The 24,630-nt window shown below is 42.9% G+C and overlaps 1 protein-coding gene across 5 annotated transcripts in view; it reads right to left on the reverse strand.

The window, feature by feature from the left end:
- Positions 1-18,476, reverse strand: part of DZIP1 (DAZ interacting zinc finger protein 1) — a 39,715-nt gene extending 21,239 nt beyond the window's left edge. For 2 of the 5 annotated variants that reach the window (XM_033051423.2, XM_033051418.2), the window contains exons 1-10: positions 16,355-16,505; positions 14,940-15,009; positions 14,365-14,859; positions 11,261-11,345; positions 9,665-9,789; positions 6,528-6,689; positions 5,746-5,883; positions 4,708-4,770; positions 3,328-3,468; positions 1,085-1,133 (exon numbers count right to left, since the gene is read on the reverse strand). In XM_033051423.2, the coding sequence (XP_032907314.1) occupies positions 1,085-1,133; positions 3,328-3,468; positions 4,708-4,770; positions 5,746-5,883; positions 6,528-6,689; positions 9,665-9,789; positions 11,261-11,345; positions 14,365-14,859; positions 14,940-14,942 (1,261 nt within the window). In that variant the 5' untranslated portion in view covers positions 14,943-15,009; positions 16,355-16,505. Of the gene's footprint in view, positions 1-1,084; positions 1,134-3,327; positions 3,469-4,707; positions 4,771-5,745; positions 5,884-6,527; positions 6,690-9,664; positions 9,790-11,260; positions 11,346-14,364; positions 14,860-14,939; positions 15,010-16,354; positions 16,507-17,032; positions 17,115-18,454 lie in introns of those variants that run through there. The other 3 variants (XM_033051419.1, XM_033051420.1, XM_033051421.2) reach the window with 3 other exon arrangements.
- Between the last annotated feature and the right edge of the window lie 6,154 nt (positions 18,477-24,630).

Here is a 24,630-nt window from a genome sequence, read left to right on the forward strand (position 1 = left end):
TTTTACATTTCTATGATCAGGAGAAGAAATTTCTAACTAAATCATCACTGGACTAGAATGTGATCCTTTTTTTGATCATGAGTGCATGCTGCCTTCATGTCACAGGGAAGAAGTTTTGGCCCAAAGCTACTTAGACAAGAGCAGCCTGACTGGGGCTTGTATTCCCCAGAGAGGATCTGCAGCATCCATATTTGACATCAATGAGTGTAAACCTTCATACATCTATAGATCACATATAGAGCGTAGCCTTGGAATGAATTTGCACTTCAATCCTACATTCCTCAGATCAGCTTGGGGCTAGGAGCAAATTTGCCTGTGTGCCATGAACTTTTACTTGTCTGCGCTTCAGTGTGAATGAACATGACCAGCTACAGCTGAAAAGGCAGTGGCCGTGCTCCTACTAGACCTTCCTCAAACTAAACCTACTCCCTGCTGTCTGACTCAGCTCAACAGAGTGCCTTGTTAATACAGCAAAATGGTTTCCAAACGGGATTAGAATTAATTCATCTGTCATAACCTATTGCAATAAACTTACTTCAAGTCACTGCAGCTGCAGCATTAACTATACGGGTGTTTGCGGTGCAGGACAACATCCTGAAACACTATTATGAGGTTTAGCTATTTGTAATAGACTTCAGATGTTAAAGTATTGCACAGACAAAAATATATAAGAGTTCTTAACATTCTTTAAACATCTGTGTCTTAACTGACAAGTTAATCCGTTTTGTCTACTCTTTCAGTATTTTCCCTTTTTTGAGTTCTGCAGCCTAAGGACAGTCAAGCATGAAAAAAAATTGACTTCATAAAGCAAATCTGGAAGCTTTTACATAATTCAAAATAAAGTTGTTCTATTTCACATCTCTTCACTACTCAGGCAATTGACTTTGTATGTTACAAGTCTTTACAGCTACAAAACATGATATTTGTAAATCATGGCTGGAAACAGGTAGGTACTCTGTGAAAAACAAATACATTTCCAGTACTGATTTTAGTATTTTGTTAGTCAGGTTGATATCTATATTTGTTTCAGCCAGGCTACAGAAATCAGAAACTAAGTCTGTTTTTTCTTACAGTTTATACTCACCATCATATGTTTTAACACTCGGAGGTGGTTTTGTGGACAATTCTTTTATCTAAAGGAGAAAATACAGATACATGAATAGACACAAATGTAAAGGATCAATATCTAGAATGAACATTTAGTATAAAATACCTAGTTTCAGTACTATTCCATTACAGAAATTACTGTTTATGATTTGGGGAGAAAAACCCTACTTCAGTGCCCAATATATGTTTTGTTTAATTAATGTTTTGTGTTGTCTTAACGTGAACTCAGGCTTTGTACATCCTGTTATTGCAAGTTGTAAAGTCAAATGAGAGTGGACTTACGGGCCACTTCAGTATTTAAGAGCTTCAATACTTTCTTTCTCAGCAATTCATGTTCCATTTTGCAAGCCTAACTTCCACTCCAGGGAAACACTGAAGTGTTTAATTACACATTGATTTTAAATGCATGAACAGTTCTTCTCTCTGCTTTACAGGTTTGTCTATTTGACACCCTAGGACAAGCACTGAACTGACAGAGTAAAGGAAATACACTGGCTGTAATGTGATCTAAAGAAAACAGGAAACTTGTGAATCCTATATCATTAAACAACATTCTGCACTCCAATTCTCCAAAGAGAAGAAGAACACAATTCATTCAAACACATAGCCACTGTCAATTGGAGCTGGCACAAGATATTCCAACATGATCCTCTTTTATTTATCAGTTTGGTTATACTCGGAAGTATTCATTGTCCATTAAGTTTGGATCCTGCAAAAGTGTTAGCTATTTCTCAAGTCCTTCTATTTTCCAGGAATTAAGACTGTAGATCTGCACAACTGTATTTCACAAACACCAAACTTGGACTCCTCTGAACCTATTATACATCTGTGGTCATACTGTTATCTTTCCAAAGGTCATTTTATTGAAGGATATTCATCTATGATTAAGTCTTCCATTTCTCCAGCTATAAAATTTGAGAAGGTGGAGATGTAAAAGCTATTATTTGTCTTTCCATTCTTTAAGTATTCAAGTATAGGTTTAACATTTATCTCAAACAAAATGTGTAAAATCAGATGTTGATTTATATAGAACGCACTATCTAATAGAGGAATAGGCAACATAATCATAACCTTATTTCAGGCAAAAATAATTAATTTCCAAACATAGAATCATAGACTATCTCACACTGGATGGGACCTACAAGATCAAGTCCAATTCCCTCACTGGACTACCTAAAACTGAAACTTAAGAGCACTGTCCAGACATGCCAAGAGCTCTGACAGGCTTAGTGCCACAATGGCTTCCCTGGGCAGCCTGTTCCAGTGCCCAACCACCCTCAGGGTGAAGAACCCTTTCCTAAAAAGTCCAATCTGAACCTTCCCAGCTTCATTCCATTTCCTTGTGTCCTATCACTGATCATCAGAGAGATCAGTACCTCCTCCTGCACTGCCCCCCTTGAGGCTGCGATGAGATCACCTCTTAGCCTTCTCTTCTCCAAGCTAAATAAGCCAAGTAAAACAACATCTTCTCCTCCTAAAATGCCCACAAGACCTTTGATCATCTTGTTTACCCTCCTCTGGATGTGCTGAAATAGTCTGGTGCCCTTCTTATACTGAGGTAGCCAAAACTGCTGAGGACTCAAGGCGAGGCAAAGTGGGACAATCATATCCCTCAATCGGCTGGAGATGCTGTGCCTGATGCACCCCAGGAGTTGGCTGGTCCTCCTGGCTGCCAGGGCACTACTGACTCATATTCAACTTGACATCACCTCAAACCCCCAGACCTCTTTCTGCAGGACTTCTCTCATGCCTCCTGTTCCCCAATTTGTGGGTATAACCAGGGTTACGCCACCTCAGGTGGAGAATCTGGCACTTGGTCTTGTTACAATCCACATGGTAATATTTTAAATAATTATTCTCACAGTAATGAATATGATAACTTATTTTCAGTGTGACAAGTAATGCATTTTCAGATTTCAAACACTAGTTCTCATTATGATTATTTTGTGGCAGATTAAATCCTTTTCACTATCAACAATTTTTGGTTTATTAAGCTTTTCTTTATCAAATGTGTTTTTATTCCTGGTTTACATTCCTGGGTCTCTTTTCTAGATCTATTCCTATTTAACAAGATAATTTCCAGAGCATAACCACCCCAACAAAACTATTACAAACTGTGAATATTAAATATGAAATCAGAGAAATATCAAAGACCAAATGACAGTATAGTGTTTCTCTGCATCCTGTGCTCTCCGAAACAGAGCATTTCACAAAACAGACCTTCTTCTTCTGACTAATAACCAGATCATTCTGCTCCTGAAGCCTGTGCTCCAAATCTTCTATCCTCTTCCTGTAAAAGATGTTATTTCTGTTCAGGTCTTCTCTCGCTGATGCTTTGATTGTCTCAATTTGTGACTGTAGCTAGAAAGCAATCAGAAGAAAAGTAACATCATATTAACACTATAAAAAATATTTTAATGCTATAAAGTCTAAACAAGCAGGTGTCACGCTTAGATACTTTCAATTTTTTTTTTTTCTCAGCAAAAACTTTATGTCTTCTGTGACTTCACTAGGACTTGTATATATTATAAAACAATTGTCTGGATCACTTTTGAATTACACAAGGAAGATACCTAAATCTCAATATAAAGAAAAGGACGTAAAAACACAGTGCTGAGATTTCCTAAAAATAAGACTTCTGGAAAAAGTGTATAGATCTATAAAAATGTTTAATTATAAATAGTGTTCAGTAATGATACTATAAGGAGGTGATATGTGAATTTATATAATAAACCTAGTATATTAATTCCAAATGTGGAAGAAAGGGAATATTATTTAGGTGCACCATCCCAAAAGTAATACTTACATTACTCCTCCCTTATTCTATTCTTGCACTGTATGTGGGTGTATCATTAACTACATCCTTTTTGGGGACTGTTCCATGGTTCCTCCCCAATGTGTTCTTGCCAGAGGAGGAGAAGCATTGGTCAGACCGCTATGATTTGCTCATTTCTTACATGGCCACGCAGATGAAAGGAAAATGAAAGGAAAAGAAGCAAGAGAAACAAAGCAGGAAAGAGATTAAAAAGAAATGCAGATGTAAAAGAAAAAAATCTGAGGAATAAAGCTTTGTATAGTAAAATATATAAACTGAAGCAAAATAAAAAACCATGGTGTTTACTCCTGGAAAACAGATTCTGCATTAGAAAGCTATAACAGAAAAAGAAATAGAGAAGTGATAGGAAGGAGAAAAAAAAGACTGAGACATATGCCACAGATCCATGGTAGCAGCAGGTATAGGGTGGATGAAAGCAGCATGCTGGCAAGTCATATCTCAACTATTCAGCCTACCCACGTAACACAGAAAATACTGTATAATACAGTGCTCACAGAATCAGCTGTAAGCTCTTCAAAAGACAGATATAGTTTCAGTTTTCTGTCAGATTCTGAAATGATAAATTCAGTTTCAACCCTGGCCTTAACTGAAACACCAAGATACTACCATAATAGAAACATAGAGATGATAAATACAGCTAAGAGGAGACACTCTTTATAAACTCTTGATATCTGGCAGATGTACTAGAGCATATCAAGAACTACTGAAAGGGTAAAGAAAATAAAAGTCTCCTTTAGGTGTAAGTGATTTGCTGTGCCACTTACCAAGGACTTTTCTGTCTCATGGTCATGACGGAGGGCTTGTAGCAAAGACATCCACTTTTTTTCCTGCATAGAGGAAATCCATGTTAATTCTTGTGAACAGCACATTTAGTTTGATATATACAGCTTTATTTTTCTAAATACAGCATAAATACCAAAAAGATGACAGATTATATGAAATTTGAGTAACCAAGTATGTAATGTCTAGAACAGTTATTAGCATGATTTATACATCTGAGTGTGGCTTTCTTACCAATCACTCTAGAAACTGTATTTGCTCTTTGATTTGTATATGCAGTCACTGTGAGTGAGAAATACATAAGCATTTGGATACATCTCTATATATCAACAAAGAGTAGTAAGAGCAGGGCATTTTCCCTCTTAATAATGTAATTTTGAGCACTCATTCACATCATATTTTGCATAATGATGACCAAATGTAACATATGAGTTTTAGAGCGAAGCAAATTTTCTTTTATGAAATAATAAACCCCATAAAGCAAAAATAAGTTTTGCACACCATTGAGCAGAAGTGACCGAATTTCTGTGTAATACCAGCAGTAGACTAAGACCTTCACATCCCAAAAGCCATGAAAGTAAACAAAAGACACAGGTTGGAACATCCTGTCAGAAAGTTTCCTAATATTCTTTTTCATTTTGGGAAATGGAATATTCCTATTTTTCTGTAAGCAGCCTCACAGATGAGGCTTCATTTGTGAGGCTCACAAATGCTTTATTAGAGCCTTCTGGAACTCAACTGCCACCACACTTGGCAAAGACAGATATATTTAGTCATAAAGAATAAGATAATATCAATAAATAAGTAACAATTAATTAATTTATAAAGGATAAAGAAAATAAATCTTAGTTTGCCATTATATGGATATTATTACGTAGTATTAAATCTTCAAAACCAGCTATTTTTGGCATTGAGAAGAATGAAAATTTTACTTAGAGATTTCATATCCTACTCAGAGATGAACAAAAATAAAAAGCAAGCAAGTAATCTGTCAAAAGCAATACATTAAGTTACAGTGTTACCTGTTTTTCCAGAAGTCTAACCACATCCGGATGTTCCTGAGGACGCTGAGGTTTCTCCTCAGTAAATTCAGGGACGTCTTTCAGTGTTCCTAAATTGGACTTTTGTTGTATATTGGACTTTTGTAATTCTAACAGTTGCTAATAGGAGGGAGGAGGAATACAACAGTTATGCAGAGATTGTATCTGATACTTCTCCCATTTCTTGTGAGTTCAGCATTTGTGAAATTTCGCATAATTAATAATATCTACATCTAACATAAATATGACTTGTGAAAGTACACAGACATAGCAGCTACAAAATATAAGCTGCTCTGATAATGCCATGCAGATTTGTTTTCAGGCATACTTTTACGATTCTCTTGCTAGTGAGCATTTCCAAAGCATGTATTGAAAACACACAAACTCTATCAGGACTATAATGTAGAGGTTAGTGTCCTCCATGACACTTATGAGAATATTAACATAAGGATACCCAACATGCAGCAGCCACAACAATATCTACTAACCTATAAACAGGTATTCCAAGGCTGAGGAGTAAAGAAAAACTGACATAATTGCTGAAGAGATCATTCATTTGAACAATCCTTTAAATTAAAAAAAACTCAACCTGAAATTATGTTAATAAAATACCTGTATACAAAGATACAATTATAGCTACCATTCAATCATTATTTTTAGAGTTCTGTAGGAAGAACTTTATCACATTTCAAATATGTGACGTTCACTGCCATCTATTGTAAGGGATTCCTGCTTTAAAATGTTAGAAAATTTGAATTGCTTACATTTTCTAAGGTTGAATTTCTTGAATATAACTCCTTAAGCTCTTTCATAAACATATCTTTCACTTTTTCTATTTGATCAGCCAATTTCTCTCTTTCCTCATCTCTCCATTTATTAAAGGATTGTAGAATCTCTTCTTCTTTTGATTTTTGCTGCTCACATTCCTGAAATTTTTTTGAAAAAAATTATTTGTTATTTTTCCTCATGTTCAATACAAATTCAAGCTCCCAAACTACAGTAATTTCACGAATACAAGCCGCACTGACTATAAGCCGCATCTCCGGGTGTTGGCAAACATTTTGTTCTTTGTCCATACACAAGCCGCACCTGAATATAAGCCGCTCTGTCATTCGCAGCGAGGACCCGCGTGCAACAAAGTTGCCAAATAGTAACAGAATCATGGGATGGTGGGGTTTACTGGCTTGGCTCGGGCCGTGAGGGCTCGGCCCGCTCGGGGTTGCCGATGGGGCCAGGTGGCCCAGCTCGGCGCTGCCACTTGGCAGGGCCGCTTGGGGCGGCCGCCGCTGCCACTGGGCTCGCTCGCCCCGGCCCGGCTCTGTGCCGAGGTGGCAGGGGGGCACAGAGCCCGCCAGCACCCATGGCGGTGGTGGGAGGCAGGGATGGAGCCTGCTGGCACCCACAGCGATGGCGGCAGGAGAGGAAGGAGCTCCCCCGCTCCCGCGGTGGTAGCAGGCGGGGACGGGAGCCCCTCGCCTCCCCCCGAGCCGTGGGGCCAGCAGGAGGGAGCCCCCGCCTCCCCCGGGCTGCACTGCCTGAAGGAGGGAGCTCCCCCGCCTCCCCCCCACCCCGTGCTGCCGGCATGGAGCCTGGATCCACCTGCCGCGCAACAGAGTAACCAATTTGTAACAATCACGCAGTCGCGGGTTTTACTGGCAGGTGCTCGACTTGGCACCTAGGTTTGCACTTCTGGGGTTGGAAATGTCAGAAAATTATTCACATATTAGCCGCTCCTGAGTGTAAGCCGCATTTCCGGTGTGGGAGCAAAATTTTAGTCAAAACGGTGCGGCTTGTAATCGTGAAATTACTGGACATGTAGAATGCAGTCACTTTCAATATTTGGAAATACTGTGACATAAAAAAACACAAAAAACACAGTTTTTTTAAAGAATTGTAGGGTAGCAAACTATACATTCTGCTAGCTAGACAAGTATGCTTCAAAACAGTTTTGGCAGTTCATTATTTTTCACTGAAAAACACACACCTTACTTGGTCATAACAAAGATCCACTTAGCTCAGCATCCTGTTTCTCACAAAGACCTTAAGTGCACAAGTAAGAAAGGCCAATACTGGGGCATGCAAATGTGCATGTTCTCCTTCACAGTCTCTAAGTTGCCAGCTGTTTTCAGCTTAGAGGACTTCTGGAGCCTGATACAGTTCTGTGAACTTCATTAACTGTATGAACTTCAATACATTTCTCCTCATACACTTTGCAGTCATCCCCTGCAGCTGCATCAGCTTTCAGCAAGTGCAATACCTTTCACCAGTGAGTTCCACAAGCTTCATGAAGAGTCAAGTACTTTTCTTATTGCAGTTGTTTGAATCTGGCTCCTGTTAGGAACATTTGATTAATTCTGAGCCCTGAACTGGAGCACAGAGGGAATAGTTCATCACTATTCACTCTGTGTAACTCATGACTTCACAGGTGTCAGTATCTCACCCTCTTCTTCATCAAGTGCTTGTCTCTTCTTCAGACTGACAACTCTCAGCATGCTCAGTCATTCTAAATACTGACTAATCATCTTTGTAGCCCATCTTCATAACTTTTATAGCTCTATCCTATCCATTTTGAGATGAAGGGACTAGATTCACAAAATATTTAGGCTGTGGCTTGCACAGTGATTTTTCAGAATAATTAGTAATATTTGATTTTCTTTACTAGCTGCTACTAACATTTCCCCAGAGCTATGTATCACAAGTTTAAGATCTTGCCCTTCAGTAACAGCACTCAACTCAGAACCCATTGTTTCAGACAAAATTAGTACTATTTTATCCCCATATACATTTACCCCACTTTATCCATCAGATTACTTCAACCATTCCACTACATAGCAATGCATTTTTATATGGTTCTCAAATTGTTTAAAGTCCTACATTTCACTGCCCAGGACATACATATCTTTTATGAAAGACCTACATTATTCCATCACAGCATTCACTCTGAATTTGTTCTCTAACTATAACATGCAATCATTGTACAACTAGGAAGAATGGGATCATCTGTGTCCTTTCACCTCAAAGGAACAGAAGGGACCAAGAATAGGAAGCATGGCAGTTTATATACAAATTCCCTTCAGTAGCAGTTCTCTTAAAAAAAAAAAAAAACTGACATGGGAAAGATCTTCTGCTCTTTCAATCAAAAGACAGTAACCTTATGACACCTCAATTGTCAGTGGATGTCAGTCATGACAGACTGTAACCAGCCACACATTTCTATCTTCCCTGACATCCCAGATTAACAGAGAAGTTTTGAAATATTCTTGTTGTGTAACACTGCAGACTGTAGCTTCAGGACATTCCAGGTAGTCCCCTTGCAGTTAGGAGTCTCAGCTAAGACAAGTGACTTCAAAAGAGGCCCCCAAGGCACCAAAAAATCCACACTGTACTGTTATGAATGCTCCAAGTTCTACTCATAAACAAAACAATGCTTTGGGGGCAGGAGAAATAAGTTATAGATGTATGTCTCAAAAGCTACGCACAGAATGAATGAGTAGAATACCTTCCACATGTCCACATAGGGCCAAGACCCATCATTCTGAAAGTGCCTGCTCTCCTAAGTGAAACTCTACCAGCTTTTGATTTGATCATTCTGAAGTACTTTTGAAAATGGAAGCTGAACTCTACCAAGAAAGGGGGAACAAAAGGACTGAAGAAAGAAGCCTGAAGTTGAGTTCAGGGAAAAAAACAAATCAGAGTTTCCTCTGAAAATAAGGAAGAAAATCATCATCCATCATATCAGGTTAGAAGGGATTATCCACCAGGATAATCTGGTCCAGCCTTTCTTGACAACAGCACAAACTAGACAAGGTGGCCCAGTCGAATCTTGAAAGTGTTCAACATTGGGAAATCCAGTACTTCTCTGGGTTGAGTGCAGTTTGAAACATTACTTAGTATGTATTACCTTTGACAACCTGGCCAAATTAGCCTGGTGTTCAAACTCTAACTGGGACTTGGTGACTTGCAACTGCTCCTTCAGTTTTTCAATCTCATCCTGCATTTTTTCTATATTTCCTTTCTTCTTCTGTTCTGTTTGAAGGAAACAGAGATTTTTAAAACGTTTGTTGCAATTTCTGGAACTGTAATACTTTACTGCAAACACTTCTAGTGTTCATGAAGTGTGACTTTCTTAGATCATCTCTCCTCCCACTACCATGATTCTCCATAGACACTTTTAAATACACATATTCTCTGGACTGCTAACTTACCCTCAAATATTTGTACCACTGACTTGTGAAATAGTTTATGAAATATTTACATGGAAAAGTATTCTATAGCCTAATTTCAAAGGAATCTAAGCAACACAAGCTCATAAAAAAGGATGTATGAAGGACAAAGTGAACCTCAGCTAATCAATCTCTTAGGTTAAGTTTATTCTAAATAACTTTTGTACGGAGTCCACTTGGAATACAACAAATTATTTATGTGGAAAGAACTGATGGAATATCAAACAAAAATGTTAAAATATGCAAAAATCAAAACAATGTTCAGTTGTGAAATATTTCATTGATTTACCAAGGATTTACTTGCCCATCACTGGGGAATCTGAATATTATTTCAGAAATAACTGCATGGGATATTTTCCCCAGACAGCCATTTCGGGCTAATTCTTTTATGGAACAATTACTTCAACTGTTTCTGCAGCATCTTCCACTATCATTTTTATCAAGTGTAAGGTGCACAAGAGCTTCTTTCTTCTTCCAATGTATTCACACTTCCTCAGCCGTTTATTCAGACCCCTCTTACTCTTGTTGCTGTTTCATTTGCCTGATAAGCTACAGTTCAGACCTTATTAGATTCTTCCCACTTTTTCTCCTCCCAAATGCTCATTTTTTCCTAAATTGTTTCTAATCACTGTTACTTGTCAATACTTGTTAGTCCTTAGCAATAAATCATAAGCATGCTACCTAGCAGGAAGGAGAGAAATTTGATACAAATGAAAGAAACTTTGAGAACACTGTTTTTCAAACTAACATCTTTTAGTGAAGAGAGAAAAAAGTATGCAAGTAAGTGGCAAAAAACATTCTTGAGTATCTTAGATGATGAAGTTAGACTGGTCTTAACAGTTTCTCTTTCTCATATTTTACAGTCAGTTTAGTTCAGGAGAGCCTGATCCTATTCCAGCTGATTTCAGGTGGGGTAGACTATTTCTGTATTAATAATACAGAAACCCACGCCTTCTAACATCCATGCCTAAAGAGAAACTGTGCTCTGTACTGTGCTACTGGCTAAAGTATTCAACAGAAATGCTAGCTTGAAAGGATGCTGCAAATACGGCACCACAGGTTTTTGTTAACTATTTTCCAGGGACATAGGTTGCTCAATACATTGTATCAGTCAGTGGCACTTGCATTTACACACACTGGCGTCTGCCATCTAAAAATGAAGAGTAAAAACTTTTCTTCCAAGTTACACAAAACTATGGACTGCACATCCTCACTATATTTACACTTTTCTAAACTACCTCTCTCAATTTTTTGACTAACACTGAAGTACATACCGATGTCAGACTCTCCTGGGTGACGCCTTTGAATGTGACTTTGTAAAAAGGAATAGGCCATAAAAGCTTTATCACAAAATGGACACTGCAAAAAAAAAGCCAAAAAAACAAACAGTTAAAAACACATAAGTAACATCTTTTTGGGAAATAGAGTGGTTAAGGTTTTTAACACATTTTTACATTTTTTCCTATGTTAAAAGAAGGTAACTTTAACAAATTCCATCTCACAAGAATAAGAACAAAAATTCTCATGGTATCCAACTTGGTAGGGTAAAGAGCTCTTTACCAACTCTGACCAGCAGGACTGATTGTCCCTCTATACTCAGCCTTGCTGAGGCCATACTTCAAATCCTGTGTCCAGTTCTGGCCCCCTCACAGCAAGAAGGACATTGAGGTGCTGGAGCATGTCCAGAGAAGGGCAATGGAACTGGTGAAAGGTCTGGAGGGTAAGACCTGTGAGGAGCATTTGAGGTGGCTGGGGGTGGTTAGCCTGTAGAAAAGGAGGCTCAGACCTTACCACTCTTTACAACTGCTTGAAAGGAGGGTATAATTACAGAGGGGTCAGCCTCTTCTCCCAGGCAACAAATGACAGAACAAGAGGACTTAGCATCAAGCTGTGACAGGGAAGGTTCAGGATGGACATCAGAAGGAATTTCCTCATTAAAAGGGTGGTTAAACTTTGCCATGGACCGCCAAGGGAGGTGGTGGAGTCACCATCCCTGGAGGTGCTCAAAAATAAATGAACACTGCACTTAGTACCATGGTCTAGTTGACAAGATGTTGATCAGTCAAAAGATGGACTTGATGACCTCAGAGGTCTTTTCCAAGCTAAATGATTCTGTGATTGTGTGAAATTCCCGGATTTCATATTCTATTTAAAATGCTGCCACTAGTAGTTGGGTATCCTATAAAATATAGTTTTCAGCAAACACTAAAGCCATGAATAATTAAGACAAATTTTGTTGAGCAAATGCAAGACCCAATATAAAACCAAAATAAAGTGATATAGTATGGCAGCAAAGCATACTGCCAACCAAGAAGGAGCTTACAGTGTAACAGATTGCACATGATTTACAGAATCAAATTGGCTGTGAAATAATGTTATCCATTCAAGCACAAGTTTCATGTCAGTTTGACTTGCTGGTAGTGAAAGAAATATCTTACTGCAGGACACAGGATTAACACAAGGAATATTTAGGTTTTGAATTATGCAACACTTTTCTTGCGACTACTTTTCACAGTGTTAACCACAACATGTACTTGATGCCTACATTGTACATGAGACTGTAAGGCTTCTGAACAAAGTATCAAAAAAGGGAAAAATATTATTTAAAATTAAATTTGTATTATGTGAAGGTACTGACCAACAAGTCTTAAATCTATGACTTGTAGGTATCAGTACCATTTTATAGTAGCAGTCCATGATTAAACTTATATTGGTGTTGGATTAAAGGTATTACATCTGAATTACAAAACATTCACGTTAGTTGTAAAGTGCAACTCTGCTAAAAAAGGCTTATTTGTAAACAAGCAAGAGGCTTGTTTGAGAAACATCCAAGACTTTGTGGGGATAGAATCTGAATTATTCTCTCAGGAACAGCAGTAAAGCTCCTTTTATCTGGCAACACCAATCATGGCACAGGTAAATATCACACAGCTATTGTTTACTGATCACACTGCTACCCTGCATTTACAAACACTGGGAAGAGTTTAATTTATCTCTAGCATTCAAACTCAGAATCCTGAAAACACTGTAGGCACTTCAGGTATTTTTCAACATCATTCCCTGAACTCATTTTTCTCATGTAAGCTTAAATAACTTCTAGAGAAAAGAAATTACTAACAGAGAAAAAAGAAAGGGGGGAGATTAGAAGTTTATATGAAATCAAATTACAAATGGGAAATAGATTTCCATCTCTGTTTTACTGCAAATGCCATTGAATAGATTAGCAATGAGACAAGTTCACTATCATGTTATCATGTTTTCCAGCTTCCACTGAGGCAGTTGCACACTATAAATATTTCTGGAAAACTTGATAATATTTGGCAATCACAGTATGAGAATTATTTAAGTTTACACATAAAATGACACATGCAATCAGTTCTCTTTTTGCAGCACAGGACAAACAACTTTGTTCCATAAAGGTATTTTTTAAAATAATACTATATCAGCAGCTTATTCTTCAGACTAACACTTGAATGCATGAACCTTGCTTCATGTATAGTTCTACTCTTGGGGCATAAGGTACCTTTTCCCTTACTTAACTGATGTCTTAAATATTGAACTTTGCCTGTAACTTTTAACATACAGAGCTAGCCTAAAATCGTATCAAGTCTGTGCCCAGTGTACCCTTTACACTTCAGATTACATTTGAAGCTGAAATTTGCATTCTGGAAACCTTAAAATGCTGATGCTGAAAAATACTTAAATCAAACTACCACACCGTTGTAGTGAGACAAAAACCCCTCCCAATAAAAGCAGAGTGCCATGACACTGTCAGTCAGAACAGCTAGGTACTAAGGTTCCTAAGGAAGACCCTTTAGGAACAGATTGTTGTGGAATCAGAGCTGAGCTAACTCACTGAACCTCTTTACCATCTTGCCTGAGTCACCTTTGAGTCACACACAGAAGCAGAAACTTTGTTCCTGGAGAGCATCAGTGCAGGACAGTGACTTCCCGCAGACAGTATGTTACTGCTCAGCATCAGTTCTGATCTATTTGCCCCACGTGTTTTCTGACCACACAGTTGACAGAAAAGGAAAGAGCAACACAACATAGTAACATGCTCATCACAGGTTTTGCATGCATGTGTATCTGACATTTCAGATGCATCTAAAGCAAATCAGGATTAAAGAGCACCGGTTAGTAAAAAGAGGATTTGTTAAAGATGATGTAGCACTCTCCTAAGAGTCTCTGAAACACAGATGGAAAACAAATGCCAGCAATGCAATTTCTTTTGCAAGGTCACTTGTCCTTGCAGTTCCAGCCTTCCACCCAGCAAACAACCGCACCCCAGCAGAGTGGGGCTGCTCTGCCGCCCACCCCAGCGGGCTCAGAGCTGACAAGGTGTGGGTGACTGGGCCACCAGGCCCTCTCCTCTCACCTGGACGCAGTTGGCTCGCGCCTCCAGCATCATCTGCTGGTTGCAGATCATCTTCTTCCTCCGCCGGCATTCCTCCTTGAGCCCCTGGATCTCCTGTGAGCGCTGGGCCACCTCCTTGCCCAGCTGGTCACGCTGGGCCTGTGCCTCTCTCAGGGCCTCCTCCAGGCTGCCGAGCTGGGCGCTGAGGTACTCCTGGGAGTGCAGCAGGTACTCGGTGGAGAGCTGCGCCAGGCGCAGCAGCTTCAGCAGCAGCGGGTCTGCGGGGCCCTGGCAGTGCGGGCAGCACTCCCGATCGGCGCTGCAGAAGGTGACATGCTCCAGGTGCGCCTGCAGGGCCGCCACGTCCCCCTCCCGCGACACCCGCTCCACATCCACGGTGCTCAGCCGCCGCCAGTCCGGGTTCTCGTGCCGCCCGCGGAACTGGAACGCGGGAAACGCCGCGGGCCCCGCGCCGGGCGCGGCCGCGGGCGGCTGGTAGGTGCGCTGGGAGAAGGGCTGCGGGAGAGGGACACGGCTCAGCCCGGACCGGCACCCCCCGCCCCGCCGCCCGCCCGCCCGCCCGTCCCGGCGCTCACCATGTCCGCGCTCCGTCCCTGCGGCTCCGCTCGGCGCCGGCGTCCTCCGCGTCGCTATAGCAGCCCCGGCCTGCGCGAGGGGAGGCGGCAGTGACGCCGGGCTGTGCCGCCTCCCGCCCGCCTCGCCGCTCCCCGCCCCACGGCCCTTCGGCTCCGTGCCGGCACTAATCCCGTCCTTCTCCCTCCCGGCATCCTCCTCCCGGACGCCTCCCCAGCCCCCCGGCACGCCGCGCCAAGGAGCTCTCTCCCGCGCGTCCCGGTGCTCCCGCTGCCCCGCGCACCGCACGGAGCGCATCCTTTACTGTCTTCACTCGCTACTCGCATCAACAAGCGTATCCTCGGCTCCTCTCTTACATTTACGCACCCTTAACACAGTTACACAGCGGACGCTTTCTCTCTCCACATTCCCTTCGCTTCCTTGAAGTCTGTGCATGCCACCCCAACGTGCCTTTCCATCCTGTGCCTCCCCCGTGCTGCTCCTGACTCAAACATTTCTCACTTCGCCATGACTTACACTCCTCTACTCCTCTGCTGTCCTGTGCCCTTCTCCAGCCTCACTTACTCAACTTTCTCCCAGATGTGACAACACCTGTCACCTCCCCACCATCAGCGTTCATATGTCGTTTCTCTGTACATCTTCACGCTGCTGCACCCTCGTGCCTCAGCTGGTAGCTCTGAGCAATCTCTCCAGTGAAACTCCATACCCCTCTCAATGCCCACACACCAACCTCCTGCCAGGTGATTTCAAACACCTTCCTCTTCTTAGCACAGTCACACACTTTGCACGCCACTTCCACACGCTCTCCTCATCCATCTAATCAACACACTGCTGCCTGGTATCAGCACACACCAGACCCACTCCTGCAACCACACAACCCTACAATCTCACCACATCTGTCGTTCTTGTCTCATTCTACAGATCCCAAACACTTCAGCCCCATGAAGCACCTCATGGCTTGTGTACATCACCTACTTTACCATCCATGCCCAAATACTTTTCTTCAACGCAACCAACAACTTCTGCCTATATCCCTGCCCCACCTCAATTCCCACTGCTCCCCAGTTTGGTGTTTCTCTTGCTCCTGCCCAGTCGCTTCAAACACTGTTTCTAAGCACCAGCATCTTTGTCCTCCATGATACAAAATTACCCTATTCCCTCATTCATCCTTACCACTCTTCTCCAAAAACCTGCTCTTCCTGTTACCATTTCTTAGTATTTCAGTCCCCTAGCTATGTCTGCCTTACTGCCATGTCCCACATTTATACCTAAATTTTCAGTCCTTTCACACATATTTCAGTTTCTCTTCCTCTTGATCATTCCTAGATACATACCTCTCCAAGAACAGTCACACAATACATATCTGATCATACACTCCAGTCCATAGGTTCCTCTACATCGTGCATTATAGACTCACAGAGATGCTCTCAAGGGACCTCTGGTGATCATCGTCCAGTCCAAATTTCTGTTGTACAATAGTTCACATCACCTGTGGCATTTAAGATGAACAGACAATCCATGACCATTCCATACAACCTGTTGCATATCTGTGCTCTCCTCATGAAAACATTTTTCTTAATATCTCACTGAGTATCTGCAATTACCAAGATTAAAAAATGGTTTGAATGTTTTTGCTGCAACTGTTCAAGTAACTGTAGGCCACTACTAGAGTGCCACTTTGCCTTCTCTTCACACATTAAACAAGCCCAGCTCCCTCAATTTATTCTCATAGATCATGTAGATCCTAACCATATTGTTAGGCCTCCTCTGTCCCCTTTCAGCTCCTTCACATAGTTCATACTCCCCCTTAGTATTTTCCTCCTAGGAACTTGTAATGAACCTCACCTCTCGTCTGCACTTTTAATGTCACCCTCTCCAATATAAACACTAACATGTCTACCACTAATCACAGTATAGAGCTAACTCCACAAAAATAGCAGCTACGTGCACCAACGTGAGCATCCTCACAAATTACAAGCTCTTAGTTTTATGTACATTTCTATGTTGGTTGTTGCTTTTTGGACCTTGAACATTAAGCCTACTGGTCACACTTATACCCAAGGTTCAGTTCCATTTAGATTCTTCCATCACTTACCACGCCACTTGTTTCTAATTTAGAAAGATACTGTGTAATGTTTGCAACATAGCAGTCTTCTTCTGCAAGGATGACATTTTTTGCCACCTCCTTTTCCACCAACAGGGTCCCCAGAAAGTCTTCGAAAAGAAATATATTTAACATTTTTTGATGTATATCAAATATAGATCTGCCTAGTTTACCACTGAACTTTGCACTGCTTTGAGTCCTGAAGTAAGAAAAAAACCTGCTAATATTCTTCGGAGCTATTTCTAATATAACACAGATTCACTTCCATGTAGTGTATAAATACACTTACATTTGTAAGCAGCTAGATCTTTTAAAATGCTCAAACACTGGTTACTGTCCAAAATGCTCATGCCTCAGGTTCTTTAAAACACCTTGAAAAACAGGTATTTGAATATTTTTTCTAATCAAAGGAACTGTTAAGTTAAATATAATGAAATTCAACTCCCAAAGATCTAAACCTAATATGTGCTCTATTTATTTGACATAGGAGAAATGTGTTTGCATAAAAACCATGTGAATTTTGAAAGCCACCACTTTGTGTGTCAAGCAGAAGGACCCTGAAAAAGCACACATTAAATAAGGCTTTTCACTGACAGATCCATGGATTTAATTAGAAAAAAAAAAAACCAAACACTGTTTAAAGCCAACAAAGTAAACCACGCCTGGGGGTAGCTTATTCTCCTCAACTAATGTATTTAGTCAGGAATATCCATGTAGATTTGCATGTTGCTCCAACTAAACCTGCTTTAACTAAACGTGACCTTGCAGCAGTAATCATGTATGCATCATCTGATGGTCTTTGCTGGAAGGCACATTAAAGACCATCTAGTTCCAACCAGCTGCCATGGGCAGGGACACCTTCTGGTAGACCAGGTCACTCAGAGCCCATCCAACCTGCCCTGAACACTCCAGGGATGGGAGGGACACCACGAAGTTGAGAATAGGCACAAGCCGCCCAGGCATCTCGATGGAGACAGAAAAAGTACGGACGGAGGGAGGCGGTCCTTTTCGATCTTTTTTCCCTTTCTTTATGCTGGATTTACTCTATTCTGGGAGCTGTGCCCACGAGGAATTCAGGGTCATCACCCACCCGCGAGGCCCCCTCGCTCAGGGGTGGCCCCGCCTGCTCCCCCGGCCATCCCTCCCCTCCGGGACGGCCGGCACGAGGGAAAAGCGGCGCTTCCCCGCGGCGGTGTCCGCGGGCCAGGCCCGGACCCGGCGCTTTGGGAGGCGGCCGAGCACGGCCGGGCCTGTGGGAGGCCCTGAGCCGGGCTCCATCCGCCTGCCAAAACCTGCGGCTCCGCTTCGGAGCGCGGCCGCCGGCCCTAGCGGAGAGGCCCCGCCGGGCTCTGCCTCCCGCCACCCCCCTGCGCCTCCTGAGGGGTGGGGGGGAAGGGAGACCCCTGCGCTCACCTCGGGCTGCAGCTCCGCGGGTCTCGGCGGGCGCCGCAGGGCGCGGAGGGGCGGCGGGGCTGCGGCCGCTCCCGCCCGGCCGTTACCGGCGGTGCCGCGGCGGCTGCGCCCCCCGGCCCGGCCGGGCCCGTCCCGCGCCGGCCCCGCCGCCCCGAGGCCGCGGGTGGCGGCTGCGGAGGGGTCGGCGGCCGAGGAGGCGAGGGCTCCCTCGCTGCTCGCCGATTCCCGCCCGGCAGATGTTGATGCCCAGGTGGGATGTCCTTTGTCTTGGTCCGGTCCCGAGCCTCTTCGACCGAGAAGCAGTCTTTTCTCTCCCTTTTTGTATAATGCTAGGGAAGTTACAACAAACTTTGGACAGGCTGCCTTTGGAAATTCAAGGCACTGTTTGCCACGCAGTCACCGAACCCGACACGTTTAAACTTGCGGAGCAGCGAACTTCCCAGCGGGATGGGGAGTCCTCGCCGGCGCGCGGCGGGCGGCGCGGCAGGGCAGCGGTGGGGCGGGGGCAGGAGCCCGCCTGCCCACCGGGATGGATGAGGGGTTTGGGGGCCGCAGGAGCCCGCCTGCCCACCGGGATAGATGAGGGGTTTGGGGGCCGCAGGAGCCCGCCTGCCCACCGGGATGGATGAGGAGTTTAGGGGCCGCAGGAACCCGCCTGCCCACCGGAATGGATGAGGGGTTTGGGGGCTGCAGGAGCCCGCCTGCCCACCGGGATGGATGAAGGGTTTGGGGGCCGCAGGAGCCCGCCTGCCCACCGGGATAGATGAGGGGTTTGGGGGCTGCAGGAGCCCGCCTGCCCACCGGGATGGATGAGGGGTTTGGGAGCCGCAGGAGCCCGCCTGCCCACCGGGATGGATGAAGGGTTTGGGGGCTGCAAGAGCCCGCCTGCCCACCGGGATGGATGAGGGGTTCTTGTGGAGCTGCAAGATCCCATCTGCCCGCCGAGCTGGAGCGGAGTCTCGGGATCTGCAGCGTCCTGCCTGCCCATGGAGCTGGAAAGGGATTTGTGGGGCTGCAGCCGCCTGCCTGCCTGCCTGCCGAGCTCAGGGAAGCCCGAGGGAGCGAGAGCGTAGTGATAATCTCCAACTGGAGAAGGTGTGGATCTTTCATGAGAGTTTCCTGACGTGTGCATGAAAACACCATGTTCCAGTACAAGGATAAGGCGGGGACTATGCTTTCCTGCAGGTATCTTAAACGAAGTAATGTCAGGTGAAGTTGTAATTTTCAATGAAAATATGTATTGCATCATGCAGATAGAATCATTCCAACAGCTACAGATTACGTCAGATCCTTCTGATTTTATTCCTCTTCCCTGTAAGGGTTTTGAATTGTGTTTTCTCTATTATAAATGCTGTGCAACTTTTGTGACCACAAGGAAGGTTTCAAACAGTTTGCATTTAATATAAATTATGCTGGCAAATTCAGTGATGGAGGCAATCATTAGACATTTACAACATCTAATCTTCATTTAGGAATTCCATTTGGCCAGGGATACACCACTGTGTTTTCCAAAGTACACAGACTTACTGAGACACCAACTTACCTTACTGAACCATGAAATTCTGTTGTGACAGTGTAGATGTGGGCACATATGCTGTGAACATCAGCTTTAAGAAAAGAGGTAATAAATCAGGTGCTTTGGTTTTTGATATTTCAAGAATACCTCAGCATACCTCATACTCCAGTCACTAAAGGGTGTTCAATCCAGAGGATCAGGCTAGTCTGAAGCAAAACCTGAACAAATACCAAATGTGGATATCCAGTCATCAGTACTAGTGACTTTTGCTACTGCAGATCTGTGTCTGTTAGGCTACTAAAGCAGGCACTGCCAGAGAAAAATGTTTTATGAAGGCTTTACTGTAGTAAACCTTAATAAACAGAGGACTTTGAAAACCTGAAGTGTGACAGTAACAACCTCTATGGGTCAAGCCTAGAGGCAAATGTGCAACACAAGTTGATCACTTTATGTGAATGGTTGGAGCACTCTGAGAGCAAGATGCACAATTGCAGTCCCTTGGGTGCCCAAGAAATTTTCTACCCCATGCTCTTAGGGTGCCCTATCGGCAACACCACAGTCTGTTCAGCATGCCTTCTGAGGATCTCTTTTGCAATGAAAGTGGTTTTTATATCAAAATAAATACTAACTGTGTGAGAAAATGCTGGAAATGGTCTTTAGTTGATGAGGGGAGTAGTATATGAAGTGTGCAGAAATGCGGATTTTGGTTGCTTATTGTTTAATACAAAATACAAAAGCAGGCTTTGGATGAGAGCTATAATCACGATTTTTATGCTGAAGGGGTGGCTCTCACCCTGTCATTCTTTCACTTTTAATTTGTTCCAGAGCTTGATTAATCTTTAATTACTAGCTGTAAGTGGTACAGCCTCACTTGGCAAGGGTGGGTATTCTTTAACCCGCATTAGTGCCAAGTTCTACCCTTATATATCTTGGTGACAAAAGCACTCTCCTGAAACAAGTATGGATTTACTAGGAGAGGACCAAAAGCATTTGCAAGGTATTTGTGAGGCTCATAGAGGGTACCTGCAACAGGATAACACCAAAATGAGAGTACTCTGATTTTGGGGTGAGATACGATGACATCTTGACAATGGCTATTTGGGAAATATCCTGAGAAGCAGGGGCACTGGGCACTGAGGGAGGCTGGGCACGGACAGCCAGGCCTGGCAGTGCCCTCAGAGCACTGATGCAACATGTTAAGTGAAAAAGTTACTGGTATATTTTGTGATACCAAGGAGGACTACTCATGTGGTATGAGATGTTTTAATTTGAGAGGGCAGTGGAAAAATTGTCTTGGGAACTGAGAAATAGACTCTTCAGTAACCTCTCTCCTACAGCACTCTCAGAGTGACGCATACAAGTAATCATTAACTCTGGTGGAAAGTTGACTTCACCACAATGTTGCAAGTATAATAATGAGTCTAGCCAGATTCTTATTTTATTTAATCTTTTCCTTCCTGCCATTTCCCACCATGGCACATTTTTCAATTTTCAAGTGAGGGGTTGTGTGGTGCTTAGTTGCTGGCTAGGGTTAAACCATGATAAATATCTATAATACTTCTGTTTGTTCAAATTTAGTTTACCTGAGGAAATAATTTATGTATTTTTATCACATAAAAACAAAATATTTAAAAGAAAGGTAGAATGAACCAGTCTCCTGACCCTTTTGTGTCACCTCCTTAATTCCAACTAATGCTACCAGCCACAATTAAGCAGTTTGAATAGACGCTGCTCTATGTAGTTTAATAAATTTTATTTTCAAGTTTGGGAGCTTCAGACTCTTTTCAAATTAAATCTTTTTTATCTTCAAATAAAAAGTTTCTCTTAAAAGTTTTTCTTCACGTAACAAGTCTAGCTGGATTTTACTGAGATGGCCACTTCATTTATCTTCCTTTCTTCCAAACTCGCAGGGAATTCAACTTAACTGTAGAGAAATGTCTGCAAAGACACTGAAACCATTGAAACATTTGCGGCAACAGAAAGGTCACATAAGCAAGCACTTGGATTTTAACACTTAACTACCTCTAGATGAATTTTTAATGGCATATGTTAGATAGTTGGTCTTTTTCTAACAACTACGTTGCACTTTTTCACTGACGGGGCTATAATATCCAGCAGCTGGGTGGGTAAATGAGGATGCTAGATGGCATCACAGACCAATGGCTTATATGAACTTGTAAAACTCTGCAGGAGGGGTGTTCTGTTGCCAGTGGTTTGATGGAAACATCCACTTAGGAAGGAAGAGTATGGAGGTATCTGCTAGAGTAGGCAGAGGTAAGGCTGCACACATACACGCTCTAAATTCTGGTTAAAGTGCTTGGAAGTGTGAGCTTTGCTTGTTTTGTGTTTTGGTAGACATAAGTAAGAACAAACACCTCCAGCGGTGGCAAAGCATTTAGTCAATGGTATATTTCATTCAAGACATACAAGAGAAACAAAATAGCTTACTGGTATCACAAAGGTTTCAAACTTGGAGTTGAGCTGAGAAAAATATATGTAATTAATTCTAGGTAAACCAAAACCAGTTTCAGAGAAATCAAAACTAGTTATGCAATTGAGACTGAGAATTTCAGAAATTGCTTCAATCAAGAAACAGGAAGAGTTCATTAATGTCAACATTTTGCATAAATTTTCAAAATAAAATCCTTTATTTCAGAAAAATAACAATATCTCAATATTTGAAGCAATTTTATTTTTTACTTTCAGAGTAGCATTTAAATTGAAAAATATTCTATGCCCTTAAAATAAGATACATGTTTTAATAAGGGCACGTTTTCATAAACTAAATATTTTGCTCCATTGACCCAGATAAGACTGGACACTCACACTCTCTTTCAAGTCCAATGACAAAGATCAGCTTTTCCAAGTATAAGTTTAGAGCATTTAAATGAAGTTCTCGTGCTGATCTGTGGGTTGTAGGAGCCTTTCTGTTTCCATTTACTGTAGACGAACCCACATAAAGGAATTTCCCCACAGCTCTCTCCTGTGAACACTAATCCAAATGTGAAATTCCCAAAAGATGAGCCTACATAAACAAGAATCCCATGTTAAGCAGATGTACGCTACTATTTCATTTAGTTTCATTGCAGCTAACTTTCTGACAGGGATGTACATAGGTGAGAATAAAAACAAGGTACAAGGACTGAGAGACCTCTTATGAGAAACAGTCCTGAGAATACTGCCTCTGTGTTATCATCCTCTCTCACCTCCTCCTTTATTTTCATACTAGATTGTGCATGCAACACAAAAATCTGCTATACTGCTTCTATATTCTAACAGTGGTTCTGTGGTCAGTTCAGTGTGCTATATTGCTTCTATATTCAGGAAGAGTATTCTATATTCTTCCTGGATCAGGAAACTTTTGTTAAATTGGTTTTGGAATCAAGATTATTAATGAAATTTTAGCTATCAATTGTATCACCAAAAATACCAGGGTCCTCCATAGATATAAATATCTCCACCAAATGCCACCTTATTCAATTCACTGTCTCTGAAGCAGTGAGTAGCTTCAAGAGTCATTCCTTGCTAATTACCGCCCTCTGATGTTACTATATATTACCAGCAGCAACTGGGGAACAATTGCTTAGCTTTCCATCTTTCCAGCACTTTGAACATTAGTGTAGTCTTTGTCATCCAGCCTTTCATGCCAGACTCAAGACTTCTGAAGGAACTTGTTTCTGAAACCAGCCTAATTTTTATGAATCCATTTGAAAGGATTTCAGTATTTTAGGAACATTGCTTTGCAGACCATCACCAGCCGGGTAGGGGAGGTGATTGTCCCACTCTGCTCTGCAGTGGTGCAGCCTCACCTCGAATACTGTGTGCAGTTTTGAGTGCAACAATATAAGAAAGACACGAATCTATTAGAGGGAGTCCAAAGGAGGGCCATGAGGGTGAAGAGCCTAGAGGGGAAGCTGAATGAGGAGTGGCTGAGGTCCCTTGGTCTGTTCAGCCTGGAGGAGACTGAGGGGAGACCTCAGTGCAGCCACAACTTCCTCATGAGGGAAACAGGAGCGGCAGGCACTGATCTCTTCTTTCTGGTGACAGTGACAGCACGGAGGGAATGGCCTCAAGTTGTGTCAGGGGAGGTGTGGGTTGAATATTAGAAAAAGGTTTTTCTCCCAGAGGGTGTTGGGGCACTGGAACAGGCTCCCCAAGGCAGCGGTCACAGCACCAGCCTGACATAGTTCACGAAGTTTTTGGACAATGCTCCCAGGCACATGGTGTCAGTGTGATTCTTGGAGATGCCCTGTGGAGGGCGAGGAGTTGGACTCAATTATCCTGATGGATCCCTTCTAACTCAGGAAATTTTGTGCTTCTGTGATAAGGCAAGACTGTATTTCCCAATCCGACTTTCATTCTCTGCAATTCCCTGGGCAAATCGCTAACTACTGCTCACTCTAGGGATGTCACGATGAGCAGCGTAAAGGGACAGGAGACGCAAAGCAGACGCAGGCAGGCACACGCCCCACTTTCGGCGGGCGGCGCGGGGCGGGGCGCGGCGCCGCCATGTCCGCTGAGGGCCCGTGCCGGCCGCGCCGCCATGTTCAGTGAGGGCGCCGCGCCGGGGCGGGGCCGACGCGGCGGGGCCGGGCACGCTCGCGCCGCTCCCTCACGTCCGGCGGCGGGCGCCAGGCAGGGGCGGGCGCGCGCGGCGCGG

This window comes from Catharus ustulatus, chromosome 2, assembly GCF_009819885.2.
Source record: "Catharus ustulatus isolate bCatUst1 chromosome 2, bCatUst1.pri.v2, whole genome shotgun sequence".
In the NCBI taxonomy this organism is placed as follows: domain Eukaryota; kingdom Metazoa; phylum Chordata; class Aves; order Passeriformes; family Turdidae; genus Catharus; species Catharus ustulatus.